The 25,847-nt window shown below is 39.2% G+C and overlaps 1 protein-coding gene across 6 annotated transcripts in view; it reads right to left on the minus strand.

The window, feature by feature from the left end:
• The window catches only part of IFT81 (intraflagellar transport 81), a 95,582-nt gene that overhangs the window by 28,315 nt on the left and 41,420 nt on the right, over positions 1-25,847 (minus strand). For 4 of the 6 annotated variants that reach the window (XM_010379271.2, XM_030939877.1, XM_030939879.1 and 1 more), the window contains one exon: positions 9,964-10,113. In XM_010379271.2, the coding sequence (XP_010377573.2) occupies positions 9,964-10,113 (150 nt within the window). Of the gene's footprint in view, positions 1-9,963; positions 10,114-20,833; positions 22,158-25,847 lie in introns of those variants that run through there. The other 2 variants (XM_010379294.2, XM_030939878.1) reach the window with 2 other exon arrangements.

Consider the following 25,847-nt stretch of genomic DNA (forward strand, 5'->3'; position numbering starts at 1 on the left):
AAGAAATGATAAAAAATCGCAACGGAATAGGAATAGGAGTGTTAGTTTGGAAGAAAAACCAGGGAAGTGTAGTGTCTTAGAAGACAGAAGAAGTTTTACAGGAAGGTGGAGTGATCAACTATGCTAAATGCTGCTACTAGGTCAAGTAAGAAAAGGACTAATAATTAATCATTGGATTTGGCAATGTGAAGGTATTAGTGACCTGACAAAAGACTTTTCTTTTTTTTGAGATGGAGTCTCGCTCTGTTGCCCGGGCTGGAGTGCAATGGCGCAATCTTGGCTCACTGCCACCTCCGTCTCCTGGGTTCATGCCATTCTCCTGCCTCAGCCTGCCGAGTAGCTGGGACTATAGGCACTTGCCACTACGCCCGGCTAATTTTTTGTATTCTTTAGTAGAGACAGGGTTTCACTGTGTTAGCCAGGATGGTCTCGATCTCCTGACCTCGTAATCTGTCCGCCTTGGCCTCCCAAAGTGCTGGGATTACAGGCGTGAGCCACTGTACCTGGCCTTTTTTGTTTTTTTTTTGAGACAGAGTCTCACTCTGTCAACCAGGGTGGAGTGCAGTGGCGTGATTTTGGCTCACTGCAACCTCCAACTCCCGAGTTCCTGACCTGGTGATCCACCCACCTTGGCTTCCCAAAGTGCTGGGATTACAGGCATGAGCCACCGTGCACGGCCTGACAAAAGATATTTTAGTTGAATGGTAAGTGTGAAAACTGTATTGAAGAGAGTTCAGAAGAGAATGAAAGAACCAAAATGAAAGAAAGACAAGGAAAGGCAGAATGGAAGAAGAGTTAAGATTTTGGCCTGTCAGTAGGACTGGGACCTAAAGAGAATTAACCCCAAATTCTGTATGCAGTTTCCTCTTTAGGCATTACCAAATCTTAGGATATATATAAGCAGAGTAAGACTCTCAAAAACCAAGTGGGAATCAACAGATGGGTTATTAAAGAGCTGAGCAAAGATTGCAGCACTCTCACAGTACTAGAGAGATAAAGGTAGGAATTCAAGACTTGCCAGGGTGCACGGGCTTTGGTAAATGCCTCACATTATCAACTGAAAACCTAGAAGGTCTACTCCTTAGAAAGGCTATAACCTAGGAGTAAGACCTACATCCTTGGAGTAAGGACTACTTCCTAAAGTCTCTACCACAGGTATAAGAACTGTATCTTTGGATTAAGAGAAAACTGGAGAAATACCAGCTTAAGGAAAAAAAACAAACAAAAAAACCTACCCTCAACTTGATCAAGGTAACTTTCCAGAAAAAAATTAAATCCTCCTTATAGAAAAACAAATATAGTCAGAGCTTCTAAAATTTAATGACACTTTATACCCAACATTCAATAAAAAATTAAAAACAAACATAGTCAGAGCTTCTAAAATTTAACGACACTTTACACCCAACATTCAATAAAAAAATTACTAAGTAAGCAAAGTAATAGGCCCAAATGAATGAAAATCAAGAGAAAAAAATACATGGCCAGGAACAGTGGCTCATGCATGTAATGCCATCACTTTGGGAGGTCGAGAAGGGCAGATCACTTAAAGTCAGGAGTTCAAGACCAGCCTGGCCAACATGGTGAAATTTCGTCTCTACTAAAAATACAAAAAATTAGCTGGCTGTGGTGGTGGATGCCTGTAGTCCCAGCTACTCAGGAGGCTGAGGTGGGAGAATCACTTGAACCCAGGAGGCAGAGGTTGCAGTGAGCCAAGATCACACTACTGCACTCTAGCCTGGGTGATAGAGTGAGACTCTGTCTCGAAAAAAAAAAAAACAAAAACAAAAAACAGACAACAGAAATAGGTGCTCAAATAAATTTCAAACACGAACTTTAAAATAGCTGTGATTAATATATTCAAGAAAATAAACAAAAAGTTGAAGAATGTTACAAATAACTGCAATCTATAAAATTGAGTCATATGGAAATTCTAAAGCTGAAAAATATAATAATTGATATTAAGAATTCAACAAATGAATTAAATAACAGACGAGACACACAAAAAAGAAGAAGATTAATCAACTGGAAAATAGCACAGTAGAAAAAAATACAGATTGAATCACAGAGAGGAAAAAAATAATAGAAAATGGAAAAAAGAAAAAGAAAAACACCAAGCCCATAAGAAATACATGGAAAATGGTGAAAATGTCCAACATGCATGTAGTTGGAGTTAAAGTGCAAGAGGACAGAATAAGATTGAAGTAATAATTGAAGAAATACTGAGCTGGGCATAGTGGCTCATGCCTGTAACCCCAGCCTTGAGAGGCTGAGGTAGGTGGATCATTTGGACCTAGGAGTTCAAGACCAGCCTGGGCATCATGGCAAAATCCTGTCTCTAAAAAAACTACCAAAAATACACACACACACACAAAGGCTGGGCATGGCGGCTCAGGCCTGTGGGCCCAGCTGCTTAGGAGGCTGAGGTGGGAGAATTGCCTGAGCCCAGGAAGTCGAGGCTGCAATGAGCTGAGATCACACCACTGCACTCCAGCCTGGAGAACAGAGTGAGACCCTGTCTTAAGAAAGAAAGAAAGAAAGAAAGAAAGAAAGAAAGAAAGAAAGAAAAGAAAGAAAGAAAGAAAGAAAGAAAGAGAAAGAAAGAAAGAAAGAAAGAAAGAAAGAAAGAAAGAAAGAAGAAAGCAAGAAAGAAAGAAAGAAAGAAAGAAGAAAAAGAAATAAAGAAAGAAAGAAAGAAAGAAAGAAAGAAAGAAAGAAAGAAAGAAGAAAGAAAGAAAGAAAGAAAGAAAGAAGAAAGAAAGAAAGAAAGAAAAGAAAGAAAGAAAGAAAGAAAGAAAGAAAGAAAGAAAGAAAGAAAGAAGAAAGAAAAAAGAAAGAAAGAAAGAAAGAGAAGAAAGAAGAAAGAAAGAAAGAAAGAAAGAAGAAAGAAAGAAAGAAAAAAGAAGAAAGAAAGAAAGAAGAAAGAAAGAAAGAAAGAAAGAAGAAAGAGAAAGAAAGAAGGAAGAAAGAAAGAAGAAAGAAAGAAAGAAAGAAAGAAAGAAGAAAGAAAGAAAGAAAGAAAGAAGAAAGAAGAAAGAAAGAAAGAAAGAAAGAAAGAAAGAAAGAAAGAAAGAAAGAAAGAAAGAAAGAAAGAAAGAAAGAAAGAAGAAAGAAAGAAAGAAAGAAAGAAAGAAAGAAAGAAGAAAGAAAGAAAGAAAGAAAGAAAGAAAGAAAGAAAGAAAGAAAGAAAAGAAGAAAGAAAGAAAGAAAGAAAGAAAGAAAGAAAGAAGAAAGAAAGAAAGAAGAAAGAAAGAAAGAAAGAAAGAAAGAAAAGAAAGAAAGAAAAGAAAGAAAGAAAGAAGAAAGAAAGAAAGAAAGAAAGAAAGAAAGAAAGAAAGAAAGAAAGAAGAAAGAAAGAAAGAAAGAAAGAAAGAAAGAAGAAGAAAGAAAGAAAGAAAGAAAGAAGAAAGAAAGAAAGAAAGAAAGAAAAAAGAAAGAAAGAAAGAAAGAAAGAAAGAAAGAAGAAAGAAAGAAAAGAAAGAAAGAAAGAAAGAAAGAAAGAAAGAAAGAAAGAAGAAAGAAGAGAAAGAAGAAAGAAAGAAAGAAAGAAAGAAAGAAAGAAAGAAAGAAGAAAGAAAGAAAGAAAGAAAGAAAAAAGAAAGAAAGAAAGAAGAAAGAAAGAAAGAAAGAAAGAAAGAAAGAAAGAAAGAAGAAAGAAAGAAAGAAAGAAAAAAGAAAGAAAGAAAGAAGAAAGAAGAAAGAAAGAAAGAAGAAAAAGAAAGAAGAAAGAAAGAAAGAAGAAAGAAAAGAAAGAAAGAAAGAAAGAAAGAAAGAAAGAAAGAAAGAAAGAAAGAAAGAAAAAGAAAAAAGAAAGAAAGAAAGAAAGAAAGAAAGAAAAGAAAGAAAGAAGAAAGAAAGAAAGAAGAAAGAAAGAAAGAAAGAAAGAAAGAAGAAAGAAAGAAAGAAGAAAGAAAGAAAGAAAGAAGAAAGAAAGAAAGAAAGAAAAGAAAGAAAGAAAGAAAGAAAGAAGAAAGAAAAGAAAGAAAGAAAGAAAGAAAGAAAGAAAGAAAGAAAGAAAGAAAGAAAGAAAGAAAGAAAGAAAGAAAGAAAGAAAGAAAGAAAGACATAAATAAATAAATAAACATGGCTGAGAACTTTTCAAAAATGAACAAAGACAGCAAGCCACATATTCAAGAAGCTTCACAGACCCTAAGCCAGGTGAATAAAAAAGAAAATCATACCTAGAAAAGTCATAGTAAAACCACTGAACAACCAAACACAGAGAGAAGATCTTAAAAACAACCAGAGAATAACAGACTACCTTGAAAAAAAAAAAAACAAGATGTACAGTTGATGTTATGAAATAAATAATGGAAGCCAGAAGAAAATGGAATTAAATCTTTAAAGTGCTGAAAGAAAATAGCTGCCAACCAGAAATTCTACATTCAGTAAAAATGTGTTTCAAAATGAACATAGAACACAGGTGTCTTAAGAAAAACAAAAACTGAGAAGATTTCAGCAGGCCTGAACTAAATGAAATACTTAAGGTGAGCTCATTAGGCAGATACCAATAGAAGAAAGATGATGAAGGAAGAAAAGAAGAACCATGAAAAGAATAAACAGGTAGATAATCTAGAATAATAATGAATACAATATCATGTACGATTTAAATTCTATTTAGGCCCAGGCACAGTGGCTCACACCTGTAATCCTAGCACTTTGGGAGGCTGAGGTAGGAGGATTGCCTGAGCCCCTGAGTTTGAGGCCAGCCTGGACAACATAGTGAGACCCCATTTCTGAAAAAAATACACACAAAAATTAGCTGGATGTGGTAATGCACACCTGTAGTCCAGGTACTTGGGAGGATCACTTGAGCCCAGGAGGTTGAGGCTGCAGTGAGCTCTGACTGTACCACTACATTCCAGCCTGGGCAACAGAACAAGACCCTTTCTCAAGAAAACTGTACTTAGAATTAAAAAACATTATCAACCATAGCACTAAATATGGGAAGGTGGTAAACAAAGTTAAAGTGTTTTAGGTTCTTGCATTGCCCAGGACACAGCAAAAGTAAAAATTTAGTGAAGACTGGCTGGGCGTGGTGGCTCACACCTGTAATCCCAGCACTTTGGGAAGCCGAGGCAGGTGGATCACAAGATCGGGAGATCGAGACCATCCTGGCTAACATGGTGAAACCTGTCTCTACTAAAACAAAATACAAAAATATAGCCGGGTGTGGTGGCACACTCCTGTGGTCCCAGCTACTTGGGAGGCTGAGGCAGGAGAAACACTTGAACCTGGGGTGTGGACGTTGCAGTGAGCTGAGATCATGTCACTGCACTCCAGCTTGGGCAACAGAGACAGACTCTGTCACCAAAAAAAAAAAAAAAAAAAAAAAATTAGTGAAGACTGTAATCAGTCAAGGGTGTATATTATAATCTCTGGCATAAGCACTAGAGTGCAATCACTCACTGGCTAAATGGAACTAAGGACTCTATCACTGTGGCAGGTAGAGTACTGACAGTCCCGGGCATGTTGTAGCAGTGCAACTAACTAATAAGACTTTCATTTGTGGTGAATTGGGGAAGAAGAATACAGGTGGATGGGGATTGTAGTGGCCAGCAAAATTTTATGGCTCAGATTGCTTTCAAGAGAGTTGGCTGAGGGGAGCAGAGCTGACTGATATCCATAGCTGCTGCCCCTTTGGGTTCATCACCATGTTTGCACCAACACTATGCTTCCCTGGAGCTGCTCTCAGCCAATGACTGAGCACAGCAGTAGTACTAGTGTTGGCCCAGTCCTGCCTGACAAGGGACTCCTCTAATAGGTGACTGGCTCAGGAACTCTTCATTAACCTGACCAAAACTTTCTCAGAGTTGTGCTGAAGTTTGAGGCTATTTCTACCCAATCTTCATTCCTTTGCCCTCTCCTTTCACAGGTGTCAGACCTGGATCAGAGCCTGAAGGCTTTCCCTGCCTCTTCCTGCTCCCTTCCCTTTATCCTTCATAAGTGTGTCCTTCAATAAATCTCTTGTACATGTAATCCCATCTCAATGTCTGCTTCTTGGAGGATCTGAACTGATACAAAGATGTACTAGACAGTGTAATGTTTCTGGCATTTGAGGAGAAACAGTAACTATAAGGACTATGGAATTGGGGTGGCTATCACTAATCTCCACTGATGGTTGAAGAGATAACAGGCTCAAATCCATTAATTTGTAATTTAAAGCAAAGTGATCAAGTTAGAGAACCTCCCTAAGGGCTTTAAAGAAACCCTCATTTCCCATGGCTAAAGGGCAGAGGGAGCTGAAAACCAGGCACAGGACTTAATTTTAAGACTGGCCAAACTCCAGAGAAAGTTGAATTCTTAGTCTAGGCAAATTCCATGCCAAAGTCAGGGCCCTGACAGAGAAGAAAAAGGGTGCTGAGTCTGGGATGAGGGTATATGGATAGACCCACTTAAGAACCTTGAATCCCCAGATTATCCTGTATCCTCTGGGCAGTGGCAAATGGCTCAGCTTGTTGGTCAAGGCCCTGGAAGATGCAAGACAGCAAGGACAAGGAGGTCCAGGAAAGAGGCATGTGGATGAACCTATGGGTGTAGGCACTAAGTATAAAGATCTTTTTATTACATGGAAACTGGAAAATGTCCACTGCAGAAGAGGCACTGAACAACTAAGTGGAAACGATGATTTGGCCAGCAGATGTCAGTCAGCCTCTGACACTGGCCCACACAGTGCTTAAACAGTGGACTCACAAACAGAATGGCTTTGTTGGTAGAGATGGAAGTTATGTATGAGCCAAACAGCATGGGCTCTCTCTCATCCATGCTCATCTAGCTACTGCCAATATCAAACGTCTGACCCGCCCGCAACAGGGACCAATCCTGAGCTCTGGGTATGGAATCATCCCTTGAGGAAACTAACCCCCTATTTTGTGGCAATTTAATAACATCAGACTCTTTCTGCCCTGAAAAGGGTGACATATCATCCTTAATGGGACTGATCCATATTCTGGGTATAGGTTTGTCCTTCTTGCCCATTGTACTTCAGCCAGCAGTACTATCCAAGGGCTAAGAGTCTTGGGCTATCAAAGGGCTTCAGTCTACTGATGTAGAATCTCACATAATATCACCTCAAACCAAGGGATACACTTTACAGCAAAGGAAGTATGATAGCTTTCATATGACCATATAATTTAGTAATTTTACCACATACTACACTATCTGGAAAGCTGATGGCCTGACAGAATAGTGGACCAGTGTCTTAAACTTAAGGCCCCAGCTTGGAACTGGATGGCCTATGAAAACGAGTTCTACCTTTAGGATGGGGTATACACCTTAAACCAATGCCCATGATATGGTGCTATGTTCCCAACAGAAAGCATAGGTCTCAGAACCATGAGATGAAAGTATAGGTGTCACCACTAACCACGATCCCCATTGATCCACTTTAGGGAATTATGCTTCCCTTCCAGACCAACTTTAGGCTCTGTGGGTATAGGTGTTCTGGTTGCCAGAGTGGGCATGCTTCCATCAGAAGGCACGTTAAGAGGCCCTTGACATTTAATGTTCTGACTACCATCTGGTCACTTGGGCTCCTCATGTCAATAGGATAGCAGGCAAAGAAAGCAGGATATCATAAGGCTATATAGATGCTGCTATATAATAGGGACAGAAAGAAATATATTTAGGACTCAGATGATCCATTAGGGCATATCTTAGTATTCCCATGCCCAGTTTTAACTGTAAATGGGGAAGTATAGCAACCATGGCCTGGTAAGGGCATGATTACTAGAGTCTCACACTTCTCAAGGATAAGGAACTGGGTCATCCCACCAAGTAAGTCATCGAAACCGAAGAGGTGCTAGCTGAGGTGAGGGAACTCTAGAATAGACAGTAAAGGAAGGAGATGTTGAATATCAGTTATGTCCTTGGAACCAAATGTAGCAGTGAGAGTTTCCATTTCTCTCTCAAATCTTTCTCCTATAAGTTTTCCTAGAAATTGTGACCAACCAGAATCCTATAGAAGCTATAGCTGGGTGGAGTAAATTTAATGCGACAAACAAGTAGATTCTACTAGTGCAAGGGGTGAACTGTAGTAGATGTTGCTGGTGCCCCACTCAGACCTCATTTGCAAACTGTTATGAGTGTTGACTGCTAAATAGCTCATAGTTACACTCCTCTCCAGAGAGTGCCCTCAGCCAAATGGGAGGTGTCTCACCTAAGAGGTTACACCTGACCACAGCCAAATGACTGACTGCTATGCAGTACAAAAGGCCAGCCCCCTTGCATCAAGGTGGAATCAACTCCAGTGCAACTTGTTCCAAAGTTGATCGTGGGATCAGAATGAAGCCAACTCCAGTTCAGACCATGTCTTTTTCTTGCTTGGCTTTTTTCTGTTGCCTCATCTGCTTCCCTCACTCTCCTCCTTCTGAAGGTACTCCCTCAATAAATCACTAGCACAAAGAATTCCCTTCTCAAGCTCTGCTTCTAGGAACCCAACTTAAGAAAAAAATATAAAGCAAAAACTGATGGAACTAAAAAAGGCAACAAAGCAATAATTATAGTTAGAGATTTTTAACACACTTATCTCAGTAACTGATGGAACAGGCAGACAAAAAATCAACAGGAATATAGAAGATGTGAATATCATGGCTAACATACTGACTGAATTGACATACTTAGAATACTATTCCCGGCCGGGCGCAGTGGCTTATGCCTGTAATCCCAGCACTTTGGGAGGCCAAGGTGGGCGAATCACGAGGTCAGGAGATCAAGACCATCCTGGCTAACACGATGAAACGCCATCTCCACTAAAAATACGAAAAATTAGCCAGGCGTGATGGTGGGCACCTGTAGTCCCAGCTACTCGGGAGGGTGAGGCAGGAGAATGGCGTGAACCTGGGAGGTGGAGCTTGCAGTGAGCTGAGATCACGCCACTGCACTCCAGTCTAGGTGACTGAGCAAGACTCCATCTCAAAAAAAAAAAAAAAAAAATGAATACTATTCCCAACAACTGCACAATATACATTCCTTTCATTGCACATGAAACAATTACCAAAACAGACCATACGCTGGGCCATAATGCAAGACTACAGATTTCACAGGACTGAAATCAGAGTGTGCTCTCTGGTCACAATGAAAATAACCTAGAAATTCATAATAGAAAGGTAACTAGAAAATCCCCCAAATGTTTGATTTTAAGCCATAACCAAAAAGTCAAAGAAATCACAATAGAAATTAGAAAATATTTTGAAGTAAACAATAATGTAGTTACTACTATCAGTTTTAAAGTTAGTGCTGTTAGAATCCATGTTGATTCACAGTAAATTTTCAACCTTAAGTTCCCTAAAAGCAAGTAATATTCATCAGCATGAGACAGTTCATATTGCCAGTTAAAAGGAAACACAACAGGCTGAAATTCCACTTACCTCTACCAGATTATTGCTAGCTGGTAAACCAGCACCCAGATGAAACAGTTTCCCCATTGGTGAAAGAAAAAATAAAAGCCAAATGAAGAAAACCCTGAGGAACTGGCATCCACAATTAGAACAACCTTGCTGTTGGACTACTTTGGGTTTAACTCTTCTCAGACAACTAAGGCACAAACACATAAGGAATAAGCCTGGAAGCAGACTTCCACACAGCACTTTCCTGGATATTTCTTTCTAAAGCTTCTTGGAAGTAGCTGCTTAGAAATTCCTGCCCAGCAGGCCATGATAAAAAAAAATTTTACAGTCACTCTCTTGGTATGATAATTTTACTCATATTAACTAACCAAAAGAAAAAACCTACTTGGAATTCAAGTTATTCTATTAATAACCCCAAAGTCGGCACACACACAAAAGCCAGTGCTTACTGCTACATTAAAAATAAATGAATCAACTTATATGACATGTCTGTAATTAATCAGAGAAAAGTAATACTTTTATGATTTTTCCAGTAAAAACAATGACCTCAGTATAAAGCTGTAACCCATAAATCTCCTGGCATTTGTATTTATAGTAGCCCAAGAAAATACCATATTACCAATTGTTGTTGAATATTTTCATGACGTTGCTTAAGAAGTTCTTCAGTCCTCTGCAAAAGACCGAATTCAGCTTTAAGTTCAGCTATTATCTGATGTTTCTTTTTGAAAACTGTACTCTTGCTTCGAAGTTTACTGACATATCGTTTGAACTGTAAAAGAAACACAGTATGTAATCCAATGAGTAGAAAAGTAGTAGCTAAATATCATACATCTGTATAAACTCAATGTATTAACATTTTTTCTTTTCTACTTCCCAACATGTGTCACACATATATAACTTCGTTTTAAGACTTTATATAATTATATAATAACTTAATAATTTAGTTTTATTAGATAACTTCTCAAACCCCACCTTCCTGTCTTCATCCCTACCCAGGTTAAACTCCTGTTACTTATTTGCAGAGCCTATTCAGTTCTGTGTAACGATTGCCACCATTTTAAATTTCAGTTCAGTATTTGTTTTCCCCACTATTCCTTAAGCTTGATGAGGGCAGGACCTGCAAGTATCTTGCTCTAAGCAACTCTGCGTTGTATCCTCTGTATCTGGCACAGTGCCTAATACGTAATAGATAATAAACAGTACTTACCAAATGAATTCCTATACTTATTTATTTTTTTGAGACCAAATCTCACTCTGTCACCCAGAGTGTTTAAATATTTTGTGTTTTTAATTTTTTGACTCATATGTACAAATATATGTATATATTATGTGTATATGTATATGTATACATATAAAATATTTACGTGTATATATATATGTGTGCATGTATATATATATATATTTCGAGATAGGGTTTGCTCTGTTGCCCAGGCTGTAGTGCAGTAGTGGGATCACAGTTCATTGCAGCCTTAACCTCCTGGGCTCAAGCAATTCTCCTGCCTCAGCCTCCTGAGTAGGAGGCCCCCAGGTGCAGAGCAACACGCCTGGCTAATTTTTGCATTTTTTGTAAAGATGGGATTTCACTATGTTGCCCAGGCTGGTTTGAAGTCCTCGACTCAAGTGATTCACCTGCCTTGGCCTCCCAAAGTCCTGGGATTACAGGCATGAGTCACCGTGCCTGGCCTTAAATATTCTAAATCCTTATATAAAAGTTATTCATTTTAGACTTTACAAATAAGGATTAGGAAAACAGAAACACAATCTTATAAAAATAAAAAGCTTTAAAAAAGAAGAAAAAGGAGGAGATAATGACCACAATTCTAGTTGTGGTTTTATCACAGTATATCTCATGTACTGTACTATTTTGGTAGCAGTCCATTGGACTACTGGGACTAATATAGCCAACCAGAACCATCAACACTCGTGGCTACTATTTATCACTTAAGAAATGTACTGTGACTATATATTGCTATCAGACATCTGAGACACTGGGATGGTACCCATTCCAAATGTTAAAAAGCTAAGAATATCCCAAGTTAGTGAAAACTCGTAGTTATCTAATTTATCTATTTACCTACCCATGATATCAACGTTATAACTAATAATGGAAAAAAGTTACAACTCTAATGGAAACACCCCATTATTAAGTAATACCAACTAGAGTTTGGAAGAGCAAAGTAGCATAATATTTAAAAGGAATTCAAGGCTGGGTGTGGGGGCTCACGCCTGTAATCCCAATACTTTGGGAGACCAAGATGGTTGGATCACTTGAGGTCAGGAGTTCGAAACCAGCCTGGTGCCTGCCCCTCCTTCAATGGTGAAATCCCATCTCTACTAAAAATACAAAAATTAGCTGGGTGTGGTGGTACTCACCTGTAATCCCAGCTACTCAGGAGGATGAGGCAAGAGAATCGCTTGAACCCAGAGGCACAGGTTGCAGTGAGCTGAGATCACACCACTGCACTCCAGTCTGGACGACAGAGTGAGACTCAGTCTTGAAAGAAAAGAAAAGAAGAGAGCAGAGGAGAGGAGAGGGAGGGGGAGGGGAGGGGCGTTGATGTGACGTTTATGGACCACTCCAGAAGACCAAATAAACCTCCTCCATCCGTCACTCACGTACATCCACATCAACTCCCTCCCTCCCTCCTCCTGCCCTCCGACCTCCCCGCCATCCCTCCCGACTCCAACTGAAGCCAGCCCTCCCTCCATACAAAGAAAGAAAGAAAGAAAGAAAGAAAGAAAGAGATTTCTTTGTATAATATTACAATATCATATACACAATTTTTTAGGTGGAGTCTCACTCTGTCGCCCAGGCTAGAGTGCAATGGCATCATCTTGGCTCACTGCAACCTCTGCCTCCCAGGTTCAAGCGATTCTCCTGCCTCAGCTTCCTGAGTAGCTGGGATTAGGGGCACCCACCGCCACGCCTGGCTAATTTTTGTATTTTTAGTAGAGATGGGGTTTCACTATGTTGACCAGGCTGCTCTTGAACTCCTGGCCTCAAGTGATCCACCAGACTTGGCCTCAAAAGTGCTGGGATTACAGGCGTGAGCCACCGTGCCTGGCCTACAATACCATAGTTTCACTGTACCTTTTCTAAGTTTAGGTCTGTTTAGATAAACAAATAATACCTACCACTCTGTTACAGTTGCCTACACTATTTAATATAGTAACATGCTGCACAAGTTTGCAGCCTAGGAGCAATAGGCTATGGCATACAGTCTAGTTGTGTAGTAGGCTATATCATCAAGGTTTGCGTAAGGTCTATGATGTTCACACAACAACAAAACTGCCTAACGGTGCATTTCTCAAAATGTATCCTTGTCATTAAGCAATGTATGACAGTACAGTATTGCTCAATGTAAGAAGCAAACGCCAGAAGAAAATGCCAGAAATTTCTGATATTTCTGAAACAGAACATAATACTTTAAAAACACTTCCTCTTCTGTATTAAGACTACTAATAATTTCCAGATTTTTGTACTATATAAAATAATTTTGGCTGGGCAAGTTGGCTCACGCCTATAATCCCAGCACTTTGGGAGGCTGAGGCAGGGGACTGCTTGAGTCCAGGAATTCAAGACCAGTCATGTGCCTGTAGTCCCAGCTACTTGGGAGGCTGAGGCAGAAGAATTGCTTGAACCCGGGAGGCAGAGGTTGCCGTGAGACTGAGCCACTGCACTCCAGACTGGGCAACAGAGTGAGACTCCGTCTCAAAAAAAAAAAAAAAAAAAGAATCTTAGCCTTTTTAATGTCCACTGCTTCTTAAAGCTAATTTTGGGGGATAGTTAATAAATAATTTTATAAATAATAAAAGTAATGAACATATTGTTGAAATTTTGGAAAACAGAAAAAAGGAAAAGTTCACTCAAAGCCACTATCCCAACACAAGCTCTATTACCATATTGTTATTTTTCTTTTTTTGAGATGGAGTCTTGCTCTTGTCTCAAAGGCTGGAGTGCAGCAGCGCAATCTCCCCTCACTGCAACCTCCATCTCCCAGGTTCAAGCGAATCTCCTGCCTCAGCCTCTCAAGTAGCTGGGATTACAGGTGCCTGCTACCACGCCAGGCTGGTCTCGCTCCTGACGTCAGGTGATCCACTCACCTTGGCCTCCCAAAGGGCTGGGATTACAGGCATGAGCAACTGTGCCCAGCCCATATTGGTATTTTTCCTTCCAATTTTTTTTTTCTTTGAGACGGAGACTTGCTTTCTCACCCAGGCTGGAGTGCAGTGGCACGATCTTGGCTCACTGCAGCCTCTGCCTCCAGGGTTCCAGCGATTTTCCTGCCTTGGCCTCCTGGGTAGCTGGGATTACAGGCACACACCACCATGCCTGGCTAATTTTTGCATTTTTAGTAGAGATGGGATTTCACCATGTTGGCCAGGCTGGTCTCGAACTCCTGACCTCAGGTGATCTGCCCACTTTGGCCTCCCAAAGTGCTAGGATTAGAGGCATGAGCCACTGTGCCTGGCTTTTCCTTCCAATTTTTAAAGCAAATTCTAAGGTCAATAATTCTAACTTATAAAGTAGTAAAATAGAAAGTATGGCATCTCTAACATTTAATTTTTTTCTAAAATACTTGATTCCTGAGTATACAAACATTCCTTTAAAATATTAAGATAAAAAATTCTTCACGTTAAATAAACTTCCAATTCCTAGTTTAGACATCTTTTAAACTTGACTTAAACTTTCAAAGAGTTGGCCAGGTGCAGTGGCTCACACCTGTAATCCTAGCACTTTGGGAGGCTGAGGTGGTGGGACTGTGTGAGCTCAGGAGTTTGAGACCAGCCTGGGCAACATGGCAAAACCTCATCTCTACTGAAAATATAAAAAATTAGCCAGGCGTGGTGGAGTGTGCCTGTAATCCCAGCTACTCAGGAGGCTGAGACAAGAGAATCGCTTGAACCTGGGAAGCAGGGGTTGCAGTGAGCTGAGATAGTGCCAGTGCACTCCAGCCTGGGTGACAGAGCGAGATTCTATCTCAAAAAAACAAACAAACAAAACAACAACAAACAAAAAAAATTTTGAAAGAACTGAGGAACACACTGTGTTTTAGAAGAAGAAAGTTTAAAATATTTTTCTATCCATGATTAGGTTAGTTTTAATATTAAGGAATCCAGCCCTCACACCACAAATTTTCAATGACTGCATTATAGAAACTTCTTTAAAAATTAAAAATTTAAGTCATACTAATGTACCTGAAGTCTAATAACTTGCAAATTTTCCTTTTAAAGAATAAATGTGTAAGCCTGACATAACCACAGATTCAGAATCCCTAGAGTAACTATATATGCTATTAAAAGTGTCCTGGGCAAAGTGCCCAAAATGAAATCAACCCTGTTCATCTGCTATCCTCTGTAATATAGAGGCCAATTTTCCCCTTCTCTATCTTGCTGTGCTCCAGAACTATTTTTAAAAGCTGAAAGCTATAAATGTTTCTGATGAAAGAACAAACCTACAAATTACTGAGTGTGCTTTATGCTGATTGGTTATTATTTGATATTCATTATATATAATACCTAATAGAAGAGTAGTCTGGGTCAGATTAATCAGTTACATATGATTAAGCAATAGGTAGCCATCAAACCATTCTAAGAGCTCTACTATTCCACAATTATTTAGAACAAAGAAAACACATTATCAATGTTTTTTCTTCCATTCATGGTTTCTTTTAATTATCATTTGGATTTTAGGTTATTTCTGAATCTTCAATGTCATACAAAAACCAAAACTGACGAACACATTGAAACTAAATCTTCAGACTTATAAAACATAAGTACTAATTCCATTAGCTGCCAGAGCAATGGCCTGATCATTTGTGAAGCCTCTGGTAAACTCTGCTGTACACTCAGATGAGAGTAAGGGTAAAAATTGCCCTCCTCTTCCCTTCCATTCCTGGTTCACAGGGGTCAAAATGGTGGCTGGAGAGGTGGGCAGTAGATAAGAGAGCTGCATGAAGGTGCCAGTAAGGTTGGGGAGCTGCATAGAGGTATGGCGGGGTACAGGGTTCAGAGGTTGAGGATACTGGGAAACGGGGGGACTCGGGAATTTGTATTAGAAGTGTGGACCAGGAGGCTGGTGACTGGGGACACAGGGGAGTAGGGGGAGTTAATGGAAGTACAGATCAACAGGCTGAATGGCTAAGGATATGCAATGATGGGGTTAGGGGCTGAGGAAACACACAGAGACATAGGCTAGCAGGCCTGGCAGCTAAGGACACAGAGGGGTGAGTGAGGAGTCATGGGGAATATAGACACAGAGGGTTAAAATGTGGTTGGTGGGATAGGGGCACAGAATTGGTGTGTAAAGAAGGAGGCTGGAGTAGTTGATAGATTGTTTAAATCGAGCAAACAAGCAAGTTAACTGATTGAGCAAATAAATAAATGCAATATAGAAAAAGGGAGCCAAATTTCTCAAAGCCAGAGAAGATACTGGGCAACAGAGAGAGACTCCATCTAAAAAAAAAAAAAAATTAAGACAACAATGAGATGCCATTTTCACACCTACCCAATTGGCAAAAATAAAAAATCTTTCAATACCAAGTGTTGGTGATGATGTGGAGGAAGTAGAGAGCAAGATATGTAATTTAGAGCAACAGTCTGGAAAACAACTTGGCTTGTCTCCTGAAGTAGAAACTGTACATATTCTATGGCTCACCAACTCCACTTCTACGAGTAGCAGGACTTCTCAAACTATCTGTTGAGGATAAAGGACCAGTTTTTTAAAAAATTTCTAAACATTTGTTCATCGGATACTTTTGTAAAATAATGAAAATACCGAGGTCAAATGACTATAAGGGTTTCTAAATGTTTCCTCTCAATTTATATGGCTGCAGATTAGAAGAAACTAATAGTCTCTGAACTGAAACTAGTCTACAGACCACACTTTGAGTAGCAATGCTCCGGAGCAGAGCTTCCTAAATGGGGTATGCTCCGGTACACACACGTGCCACAAATATTGCAGGTGTGCCAAGATATTAATCCACTCAACCTTTGCAGTAGCTGGGCAAGATATTATAAAGAACTCTCAGCCAGTCACCTTTAGCTATAAATGAAAAAAATAATTTTTAAAGGCATAGGAGGTAAGCAACAAATTCTTAGAACATTAAGGAAAAACCTTCCCATAGTGTATCATTAACAGGTAAACCAAACGAATTTGTCAGTAAAGTGAACTACAAAGCTTGCCACTGGGCAGGAAAGCCCATTATAGCAGCTATTACTAATCATTTGTACTCATATACATTTGTAATCTGTTAGTCTTCTATGAAAGAGCAGCCATCATTTTAGATGCTGAGATCAAATAAGATTAATACTTTACGATTTATGCTAGCAGGTGCTGAGAGAGTACTCAGTTGTGTGAAACTCTAATCTTTATCTCTTTTGTAATGGACTAATGCTTTATAGTGGTAGCTTCTGGCTTCAGGACCAATTTTAAAGACTCGGCTCCCTTGTGATCAAAATGGAAACTGACAAATGTTCTTTTTCCTTTTGTGTATTTAATATGTTTTACAGCCTTTAAGAGTAATGATCAGAGTCTGAGCTAGCTTCTGTAATAGATAGGCAGTTTATTTCTCTAAGAATATAACCATTTATAAATGTTTTTTGCTTATCAGAAAACTCAAAAGAATTAATGGATTCCAGGCATCATTCTAGAAATTTATGTGAAACAAGAACTGCTGCTCCTACTGTAAATTTTCTCCCTCGATATCTGGCATGAAAATGATTTTCAAAGTAATTAGCTGTGAAGACTTAAGACTATCATATAATAAGCACTTTATATTGTTTAAGAACCACAAAGCCATTTTTTTTTTTTTTTTTTTTTCTGAGACGGAGTCTTGCTCTTGTCTCCCAGACTGGAATGCAATGGCACAATCTCGAGTCACTGCAACCTCCACCTCCCAGGTTCAAGTGATTCTCTAGCCTCAGCCTCCCGAGTAGCTGGGATTACAGGCATCTGCCACCATGCCTGGGTAATTTTTTTGTATTTTTAATAGAGATGGAGTTTTCACCATGTTAGCCAGGATGGTCTCGATCTCCTGACCTCGTGATCTGCCTGCCTTGGCCTCCCAAAGTGCTGGGATTACAGGCGTGAGCCACCTTGCCTGGCCTAATTTTTGTATTTTTAGTGGAGACAGGGTTTCACCATGTTGGCCAGGCTGGTCTAGAACGCCTGACCTCAGGTGATCCTCCCACCTTGACCTCCCAAAGTGCTGGAATTACAGGCATCAGCCACTGCATCCAGCCAGAGCCATTTTTTAAAATAAAAAAGCACTAGGAACCCATAGAAAAATTAATACTACTTACCAAAGTTCAGTAAGTTAGAAAAAATAACTAGAATGAACACTTTTCAAATACTGTTAGTACAACATCCAGGCTATTTTCCATTTCTTAATTAAATCACATCTTTGTCAGTTATTTCATCAAATGATGTATAAGCATAGACAACTACAGGAATTGGCTCAAGGGAGTTAGGCATGAGATGAGATAGAACCAACTGTTTAGGAGTGGCATGAATACACACAAAGGCCACCGTCTTTCTGCTCATTTGTCAGTGTCTTATGCTCTAGACAGAACTTCAGACTTGAAGAAAACCTGAAAAGGCCATCATGTCACGCTCCAATAAATTATTTGGATTCCCTGAAGTCTGGTCTCAGAGTTGCTGTTTGTTTTAAGGCAAGAGAAAATGTTTCAAAGCAGCCTTTGTAATCTGCTAAAATGACAGTCTTTTTAAATCACCCATCATAACTAGTGCCATATAAACACACATACAAATACTATACTAACCTTTTCTAACCTGTTAGTGGCACATTTTCAACTGTAAATTAGAAAATCTCACCAAGTCAAGCATAACCAATGTAATTATCTACATATGGTAGTGGCTAGTTAACTGCTCAATCTTTTAAGAGAGTCTGTAATAATCAATATGATATATGTGGGTAGAAATCTGTATTAAATGAAATTTGTGACACAGGAACATCCATCTGTGGAACACAGTCACACCATCCAAGGTCTCTGTGCTTCCATTATAAATCAAATCACCACCACACAGCTGTTACTATCTCTAATGGGTGCTTCGACTGCTGTCCAAGCAGTTAAGTATCCAGAAAAAAAAAATCCATGAAAAGTTTTAAAATTTGGGGTTAAAAGTGTGGCATTACCTAGACTGCATGCATAATGCACTACACTTCTATTACAGTGAACTGAGCCAAATTTATTTGATTCTGTTTTGTTCTATCTCTTGGGAAATTTTAGGGGCCTCAGGTCCTGCTATGAACTCTAAAGAGTACAATGTGATTTGAAAGGTTCTAAAAATATCACAGGTTTGCCTGGGCTCACTTAGAAGGGTGGATGATTCAATTACAAGTGTCAAAATTTGATTCCTAATTTTTCAGGACCTGACAGCTGCAGCACATCTTGCCAGGATTCCCTTATCTTCATTGTGCTTCTCTTTGAAGTATTTTAAGAAGATTTCATAATCTTTCCAATTTAGCTCTAGGATTTCTGTCAGTAGCTGTAGAATGAATTGGCTGGCCCTTTCTAAAGCTGCTTATAAATATTACTTGACCAAGCATATTTTAAAAGTAGCTATAACTGCAAAACAGCTGAGCTTCTTGTAATGGTCAGGGGAGAAAGCACAATGGGCTATAATACACCCATACACCATAAACCAGGGGTGACCTTTCATTGCATGAGTTCCAATGGAACCTTAACCAGAGGTTCATTTGTTGCTATAAAAAAAATTCAGATCCCAAAGGCATGCATTCATACAAATGACCACTTTGGGAAGGGCACTAGTACTGTATATCATTGGGACTGGTTTTTTGTTTGCTTTTTCAAATTATGAAAGCAGAGAATCAGAGAGATCAAGGTGACTAAGATGGTAAAATCACTAGCTACTGGCACTACTACAAGAGGCACATGTTCTATTCTTTGTCCTTCCAGTAAGTGAGAGAAAGTCTTCAAGCTTAGATTGCTGCCTATGAAACAGCAAAAATCATACCAAAAGAGGTAGCTGAAGGCTACCAGATTAAATGGCAAATTTAAGTTTCCCACCAGGTATTTAAAAAATAATACAGGTAATCCCAGCACTTTGGGAGGCCGAGACGGGCGGATCACAAGGTCAGGAGATCGAGACCATCCTGGCTAACACGGTAAAACCCCGTCTCTACTAAAAAATACAAAAAACTAGCCAGGCAAGATGGTGGGCACCTGTAGTCCCAGCTACTCGGGAGGCTGAGGCAGGAGAATGGCATAAACCCGGGAGGTGGAGCTTGCAGTGAGCTGAGATCTGGCCACTGCACTCCAGCCTGGGTGACAGAGCGAGACTCCGTCTCAAAAAAAAATAAATAATAATAATAAAAAATAATAATAATACAGGCATGAACCACCACACCTGGCATAATCAGATTTTTTAAGATTAAAAAACCCAGCCAGGCACGGTGGCTCAAGCCTGTAATCCCAGCACTTTGGGAGGTCGAGACAGGCAGATCACAAGGTCAGGAGATCGAGACCATCCCAGCTAACATGGTGAAACCCTGTCTCTACTAAAAATACAAAAAAATTAGCTGGGCGTGGTGGCAGGCGCCTATAGTCCCAGCTACTCAGGAGGCTGAGGCAGGAGAATGGCGTGAACCTGGGAGGCAGAGCTTGCAGTGAGCCAAGATAGCGCTACTGCACTCCAGCCTGGGTGACAGAGCAAGACTCTGTCTCAAAAAAAAAAAAAAAAAAAAAAATTAAAAAACCCAAAATTCTGATCCAATGTTCTTCTACTTACTGCACACAATACTTCAAAAATGTCCCTTATCTGGGCTGGGTGAGGTGGCTCAAGCCTGTGATCCCAGCACTTTGGGAGGCTGAGGTGGGCAGATTGCTTGAGGTCAGGAGTTCAAGACCAGTCTGGCTAACATGGTGAAACTCCGTCTGTACCAAAAATACAAAACTTAGCTGGGCATGGTGGTGGGCGCCTGTAATCCCAGACACTTGGGAGGCTGAGGCATGAGAATCGCTTGAACCTGGGAGGCGGAGGTTGCAGTGAGCTGAGATCATGCCAGTGCACTCCAGCCTGAGTGACAGAGTGAGACTGTCAGCCTGCTCCATTACTGAAGAAAGCTCAAGTGGTAGACATTTTTCTCTAGTCAATCAAATATTTCATTCTAATCACCATTCGTTGATCCTAATTTGGCTTTCTCATAAATAAACAAACAAAAACCACTAATCTATCTGTGCCAGGGGTCCCCAAGACCATCTCTAGATTCAGTGATTCACTGGGAGGACTCAAAGCATACAGTCATACTCTTGGCTATGATTTATTACACTGAATACCAAGCAGAATCAGCAGAGGGAAAAGGCACATGGGGTGAAATCTGGAGGAAACCAGGTGCAAACTTCTAAAAGTTGTCTCCCACTGCAGTCACAGAGGGCATAATTAATTCCTCCAGCGATGAGTTGTAACAACACACATGAAATGATCAGGGAGGCTCACTGGAGACTTAGTTCCCAGGGTTTTTACTAGGAGCTGATCATCTAGGCACATTCTGCCTACCCTGTACCAATAGTCCAGGAAGAGGAGAGAGAGAGACAGAGAGAGAGAGAGAGAGAAAAGAGAGAGAGAGAGAGAGAGAAGGAAGGGAGGAAGGAATGAAGGAAGGGAGGGAGGAAGGGAGGGAGGGAGGGAGGGAGGGAGAGAGAGATGGAGGAAGGAAAGGCAAGCAGGAGCTCGACATAAACCACACTCTTCATATACTTTAGGCAAGGTGAGCCACTCTTATCAGCGAATGGCAGGAATCCATCCAAGAACCAAGTTCCCCCAGATGCCAGCCAAGGGCCAACTTTGCAAGCAGACCTTTCTAGGGATAGCAGTCTCAGGCCTGCATGTTAATTTTTTTCCGAACACCATCTTTTTCATAATCCTTTAACTATTTATTATGTTGTTCTTCAGTCTTTTATTCCTTAATACATAATCAATTCCCACTGTGTCTTTCTCTAGTCTTTTGTTTCAGTTAATACATAATCAATTATTGATATGAAAGTTTCCAGACTTTTCATCCATTTTAGTCACCCTCATATGGGACTTTGGCATGACTGTCTCTTAAAACATGAAGTCAAAAATATGAAATAATACTCCGGGCATAATTAGACCATAAAAAGGATACTTTTTAAAAATTAATGTAGTATAATCATTTATGCCTTTTTTAAAGCTGCGTTAGTAATAGATGATGTGTTGAATTGGCAAACAAAACCTGAATTCTACCACATTATATTTATTATAATCCCATTTATGGCATTTTGTTTAAGCACAGTGCCTCTATCTACCAAGATGATTCTGAACTATAATTCCATCATGTGTTTCAGGTTGACTATTTCTTCCAGCTTTTTGTCATATGCAAACTATTGATGGCTCTACAGCCAGACTGCTAAATCCAACTCCTGGTTCTACTACTTACAAGAAATGGGGTGTCAGGCAAGTCAGCTTGTATGTCTCAGGTCCTTTATCTGTAAAAACTGGGAATAGTAATTACAGCCAGGCGCAGGCTCATGCCTGTAATTCTACCACTTCAGGAGGTTGAAGTGGGAGGACTGCTTGAGGCCAGGAGTTTAAGACCAGCCTGGAAAACACAGTGAGACCACATCTCTACAAAATAAAACAAAACAAAAGAAAAAAAAAATTAGCTGGGCATGGTGGCTCATGCTTGTAGTCCAAGCTTCTCAGGAGGCTGAGGTGGGAGGATCACTTGAGCCTAGGAGTTTCAGGCTGCAGTGAGCCATGATCACACCACTGCACTCCAGCCTGGGTGACAGAGTGAGATCCTGTCTCTGGAAAAAAAAAAAAAAAAAAGAAACTTAAATAAAAAAAAAATTATACTTACAGAGTTGTACAATGACATAAATGAGAATAATGTATATAAGAAGACTAGTATGATATCTGGCACATTATAATTGCATAATTTAAAAAATTATTATTTATCTAAAGTATTGATAATAACAAACAAATTAGGATAAAGGGCAAATCTCCATGGCATTTTTTGTGTGTACACTTCCTCAGAGATGACAGCAATCAAAATATTTTGAGACTATCAATTCAACCAGATTTATATTAAGATATACTTAAAATCCAATATAAAAACCTTTGAGATATAAAAACAGTAAAATATTCATTACTATTTATTTTCAGTTACATTAGCAGGGTGTAATCGCTAAACTAAATGTAGTCATAGTGATAGTCATAGTGATAGAGTGTAGTTTCTATCATAGTCATAGTGATAGAGTGTAGTTTCTATCATCTTCCAAATACTGGTATGAAGAGAAAGAAATCAAGATTGACCGGATGGGTAGGAAAATGTATCTTTTATCACTGAGAAGATCATTTCAACTGTTCAAGCAATTCCTACTTATGTCAGGACTCTGGCAGAATAAGAGATAAATACATGCCTGTGCTTATTCCTGTGTATTGTCTTACTTTATGAAAATAAAATGTTAAAATGATAAAGTACAATGGAGGGAAAGTAATTCTAGAAACTTCATCTTTTACTAATAAGGAAAACCAATGAAATACTAATAAAAAGGCCTAGTAAAGAAAAAATGTCTGTAGCATCTGCAATCAGAAGAGCTAAAACTCCTAGACAGTATGTAACATCTGGAATATTAACTTTAATGGCAGTAGGAAGCATCAAAATGTATACTTCACCACCAAACTAAAAACTGCTAATGGACCTCTAAAAAGAAAATGACAAAAGAATATAAATCACTGTATCACTGTATACGTCTAGAACTTGCTACATTTATGTTTATTAACATGTTATGTTCCTAAATTTTTCCAAGATAAGATCAATCAAACAACTACATATGGACAATCAAGGAATAAAGTTTTACATCCAGACAAATGGCTGTCATATAATTTCCCGCAAATAAACACTTCCAATTAATGATTGTTCACAGTGTAGTCCTCTTTAGAGTCAAATATGAATCCTAAAATTTACCCATTCTAATGGTGCCGTCTCCAAGGCACTACTGGAATGGGTAAATTTCAGGATTCACATTTGATGGCAATATTCTCTTACCTGCTAACTGTGTGACTTTGGGCAAATTATTTCAATGTCTCTGTTTCTTAGGTTACAAAATGGAGGTAATATTTACTTCAGAGGCTTTCCAAGAGGATGAATTAGGGTATATTGTGAGATAACATAAAACTTATCGCTTTAACCATTTTTAAGTATACAGTTCTGTGGCTTTAAGTACATTCACGTTGCTGTATAACCATCACTAAAGCTGTATTTTTTAAGCCCTCAAGACTGACCATGCAGTAACTGCTCAGAGAATGGCAGCTAAAATTACTCTCATTAGTGCTATCTTATTCTATCTTAAATTTGTGTAAATTATTTATTCCTAAACAGAAACTATTTCATATTTATTTCCACTAAATTGCTCCCAGTCTGAGAAATACTAGTTTCACCTTTTAAGCTGTAAACTATATTTCTAGCTTTCAAATTCTTCATCCAAGTGAATAACAAAAATATACAAATACTAAGAACTAACACACTGAGCATTTACTATGTGCCTAGTGCTGTTCTAAGCATGTTCAATTAATCCTCAAAATAATTTTAGAAGTTATATCCTACAAACATTCACATTTTACAGCTGAGCATAAAGAGGGTAAGGAACTCATCCAAGGTCATTCATCTGGTAAGCGGCAAAACCAGGATTTGCACTCAAACAACCAAGTTGTAGAGCCACTCTTAACCACTCCACTGTGCTGCCTCTCACACACATAGTAACATACCACCCATGGGAATGATTACTTTCAGATGCCAGGTGTTATATGTTGACTGAACCTTTGAGTTTCTCAGAAGCTTTAGCATCTATTATTTTTTTTTTTTTTTTTTTTTTTTTTTTTTTTTTTTTTTTTTAGCATCTATTATTTCATGTGCCTTTCCCAGAGATAATAAAGAGTAATCAGCCCCATTTTACAGACAGAGAGGCCTCAGGGAGGTCAAGTAATTTGTTCAAGGTCAACAGACCTTGGAGAGGTCCTGGGTTTTAGCTTGGCCACTTACTAGCTGTGTGAAACTGCAGTCTCCTTGAGCATCACTCAACTGTGAAAGGGAAATGATAACAACACCTTTTATAAGAAGTAAAAAAGTATCTGTTTGCTAAGTACCTGGCATAGAGCTTTGTATAAAAAGTGCTCAATAAACGTGATTCCCCCTTATTTTGCGTGTGATTCCTGGCATAGTGTTCTTTCCAAACACCATGCCACTAATTATCAATACCTTCTCACCAACTGTGTTAACAGATGGGGGCAAAGGACATAACTTTTTGGAGATTACTATGTGATATCAAACCAGAAACCTCAGTGAACCATGTGATACCAAATTAGGCACCTCAGTGAATTATACTTCCAACTGTATTATATATTTTTAAATATAAGAAACTTCTTTTATTTTGTCCATATGGCCTATCACTTTATCAAAGTAGAAAATAAAATTGGTATACCAAGATTTGTTCTTTATAAAATTATGCTTAATGTTCCCCAATACCTTCTGTTCTTTTAGGTAACTGCCAAATACCTTACTTGATTTGTTCTGTTTCCGACCAGATATTGTTCAAAAATTATCATTTCCAAATGCTATCTTTTTCCCCTTAAAAAAAAAAAAGAATGCTTTTTCTTCCTGTCATTAGATCCTTCTCCTGTTCACCTTGATTTCTCAAAAATAAAGACTAATAGGCCAGGCGCGGTGGCTCACGCCTGTAATCCCAGCACTTTGGGAGGCCAAGACGGGCGGATCACAAGGTCAGGAGATGGAGACCATCCTGGCTAACATGGTGAAACCCCATCTCTACTAAAAAATACAAAAAAAAACTAGCCAGGTGAGGTGGCGGGCACCTGTAGTCCCAGCTACTTGGGAGGCTGAGGCAGGAGAATGGCGTGAACCCGGGAGGCGGAGCTTGCAGTGAGCTGAGATCTGGCCACTGCACTCCAGCCTGGGCGACAGAGCGAGACTCCGTCTCAAAAAAAAAAGGACTAATAACTTGGCACTAGGTTTTTTCCCTCACATTTGCACAGAGGGAACATCTAATATGAATTATAAGTACTATTTATGCCAAATACAGCCATAACAATTAGTATTTTTTGTCATTTAGGCAGCATTTTCTTAAAAAAAGATAAAAATGCCAGGAGGTGGCATACTCTCTTATAAAGTGAAATTGCTGCATAATTAATCTTTTGTTTTTTCCTCCAGACAGCAAGGATGTCATGAAGCATACACTGTTGACTTCCAAATATCGTTTAAAACACTCCCATGTCTTAAAACAATTTGGAAGTGGATGTTAAAAGCCAAGGGAATTTTTCAATCACATGTTGACTTCCTGACTCTACTACTTCCCCAACAAGCTAAAAGGCACATTGGGAGGGTACAAGGAGAAGTACCACAGAGAAAAGTGGTACTATGGGAACAATTCATTTGTTTGGCACAGTGAAGGTTCATGCCAATTTGTAACAGTATGGAT

The sequence above is a fragment of the Rhinopithecus roxellana genome, chromosome 10 (genome assembly GCF_007565055.1).
Source record: "Rhinopithecus roxellana isolate Shanxi Qingling chromosome 10, ASM756505v1, whole genome shotgun sequence".
NCBI classification, from domain to species: Eukaryota; Metazoa; Chordata; class Mammalia; order Primates; family Cercopithecidae; genus Rhinopithecus; species Rhinopithecus roxellana.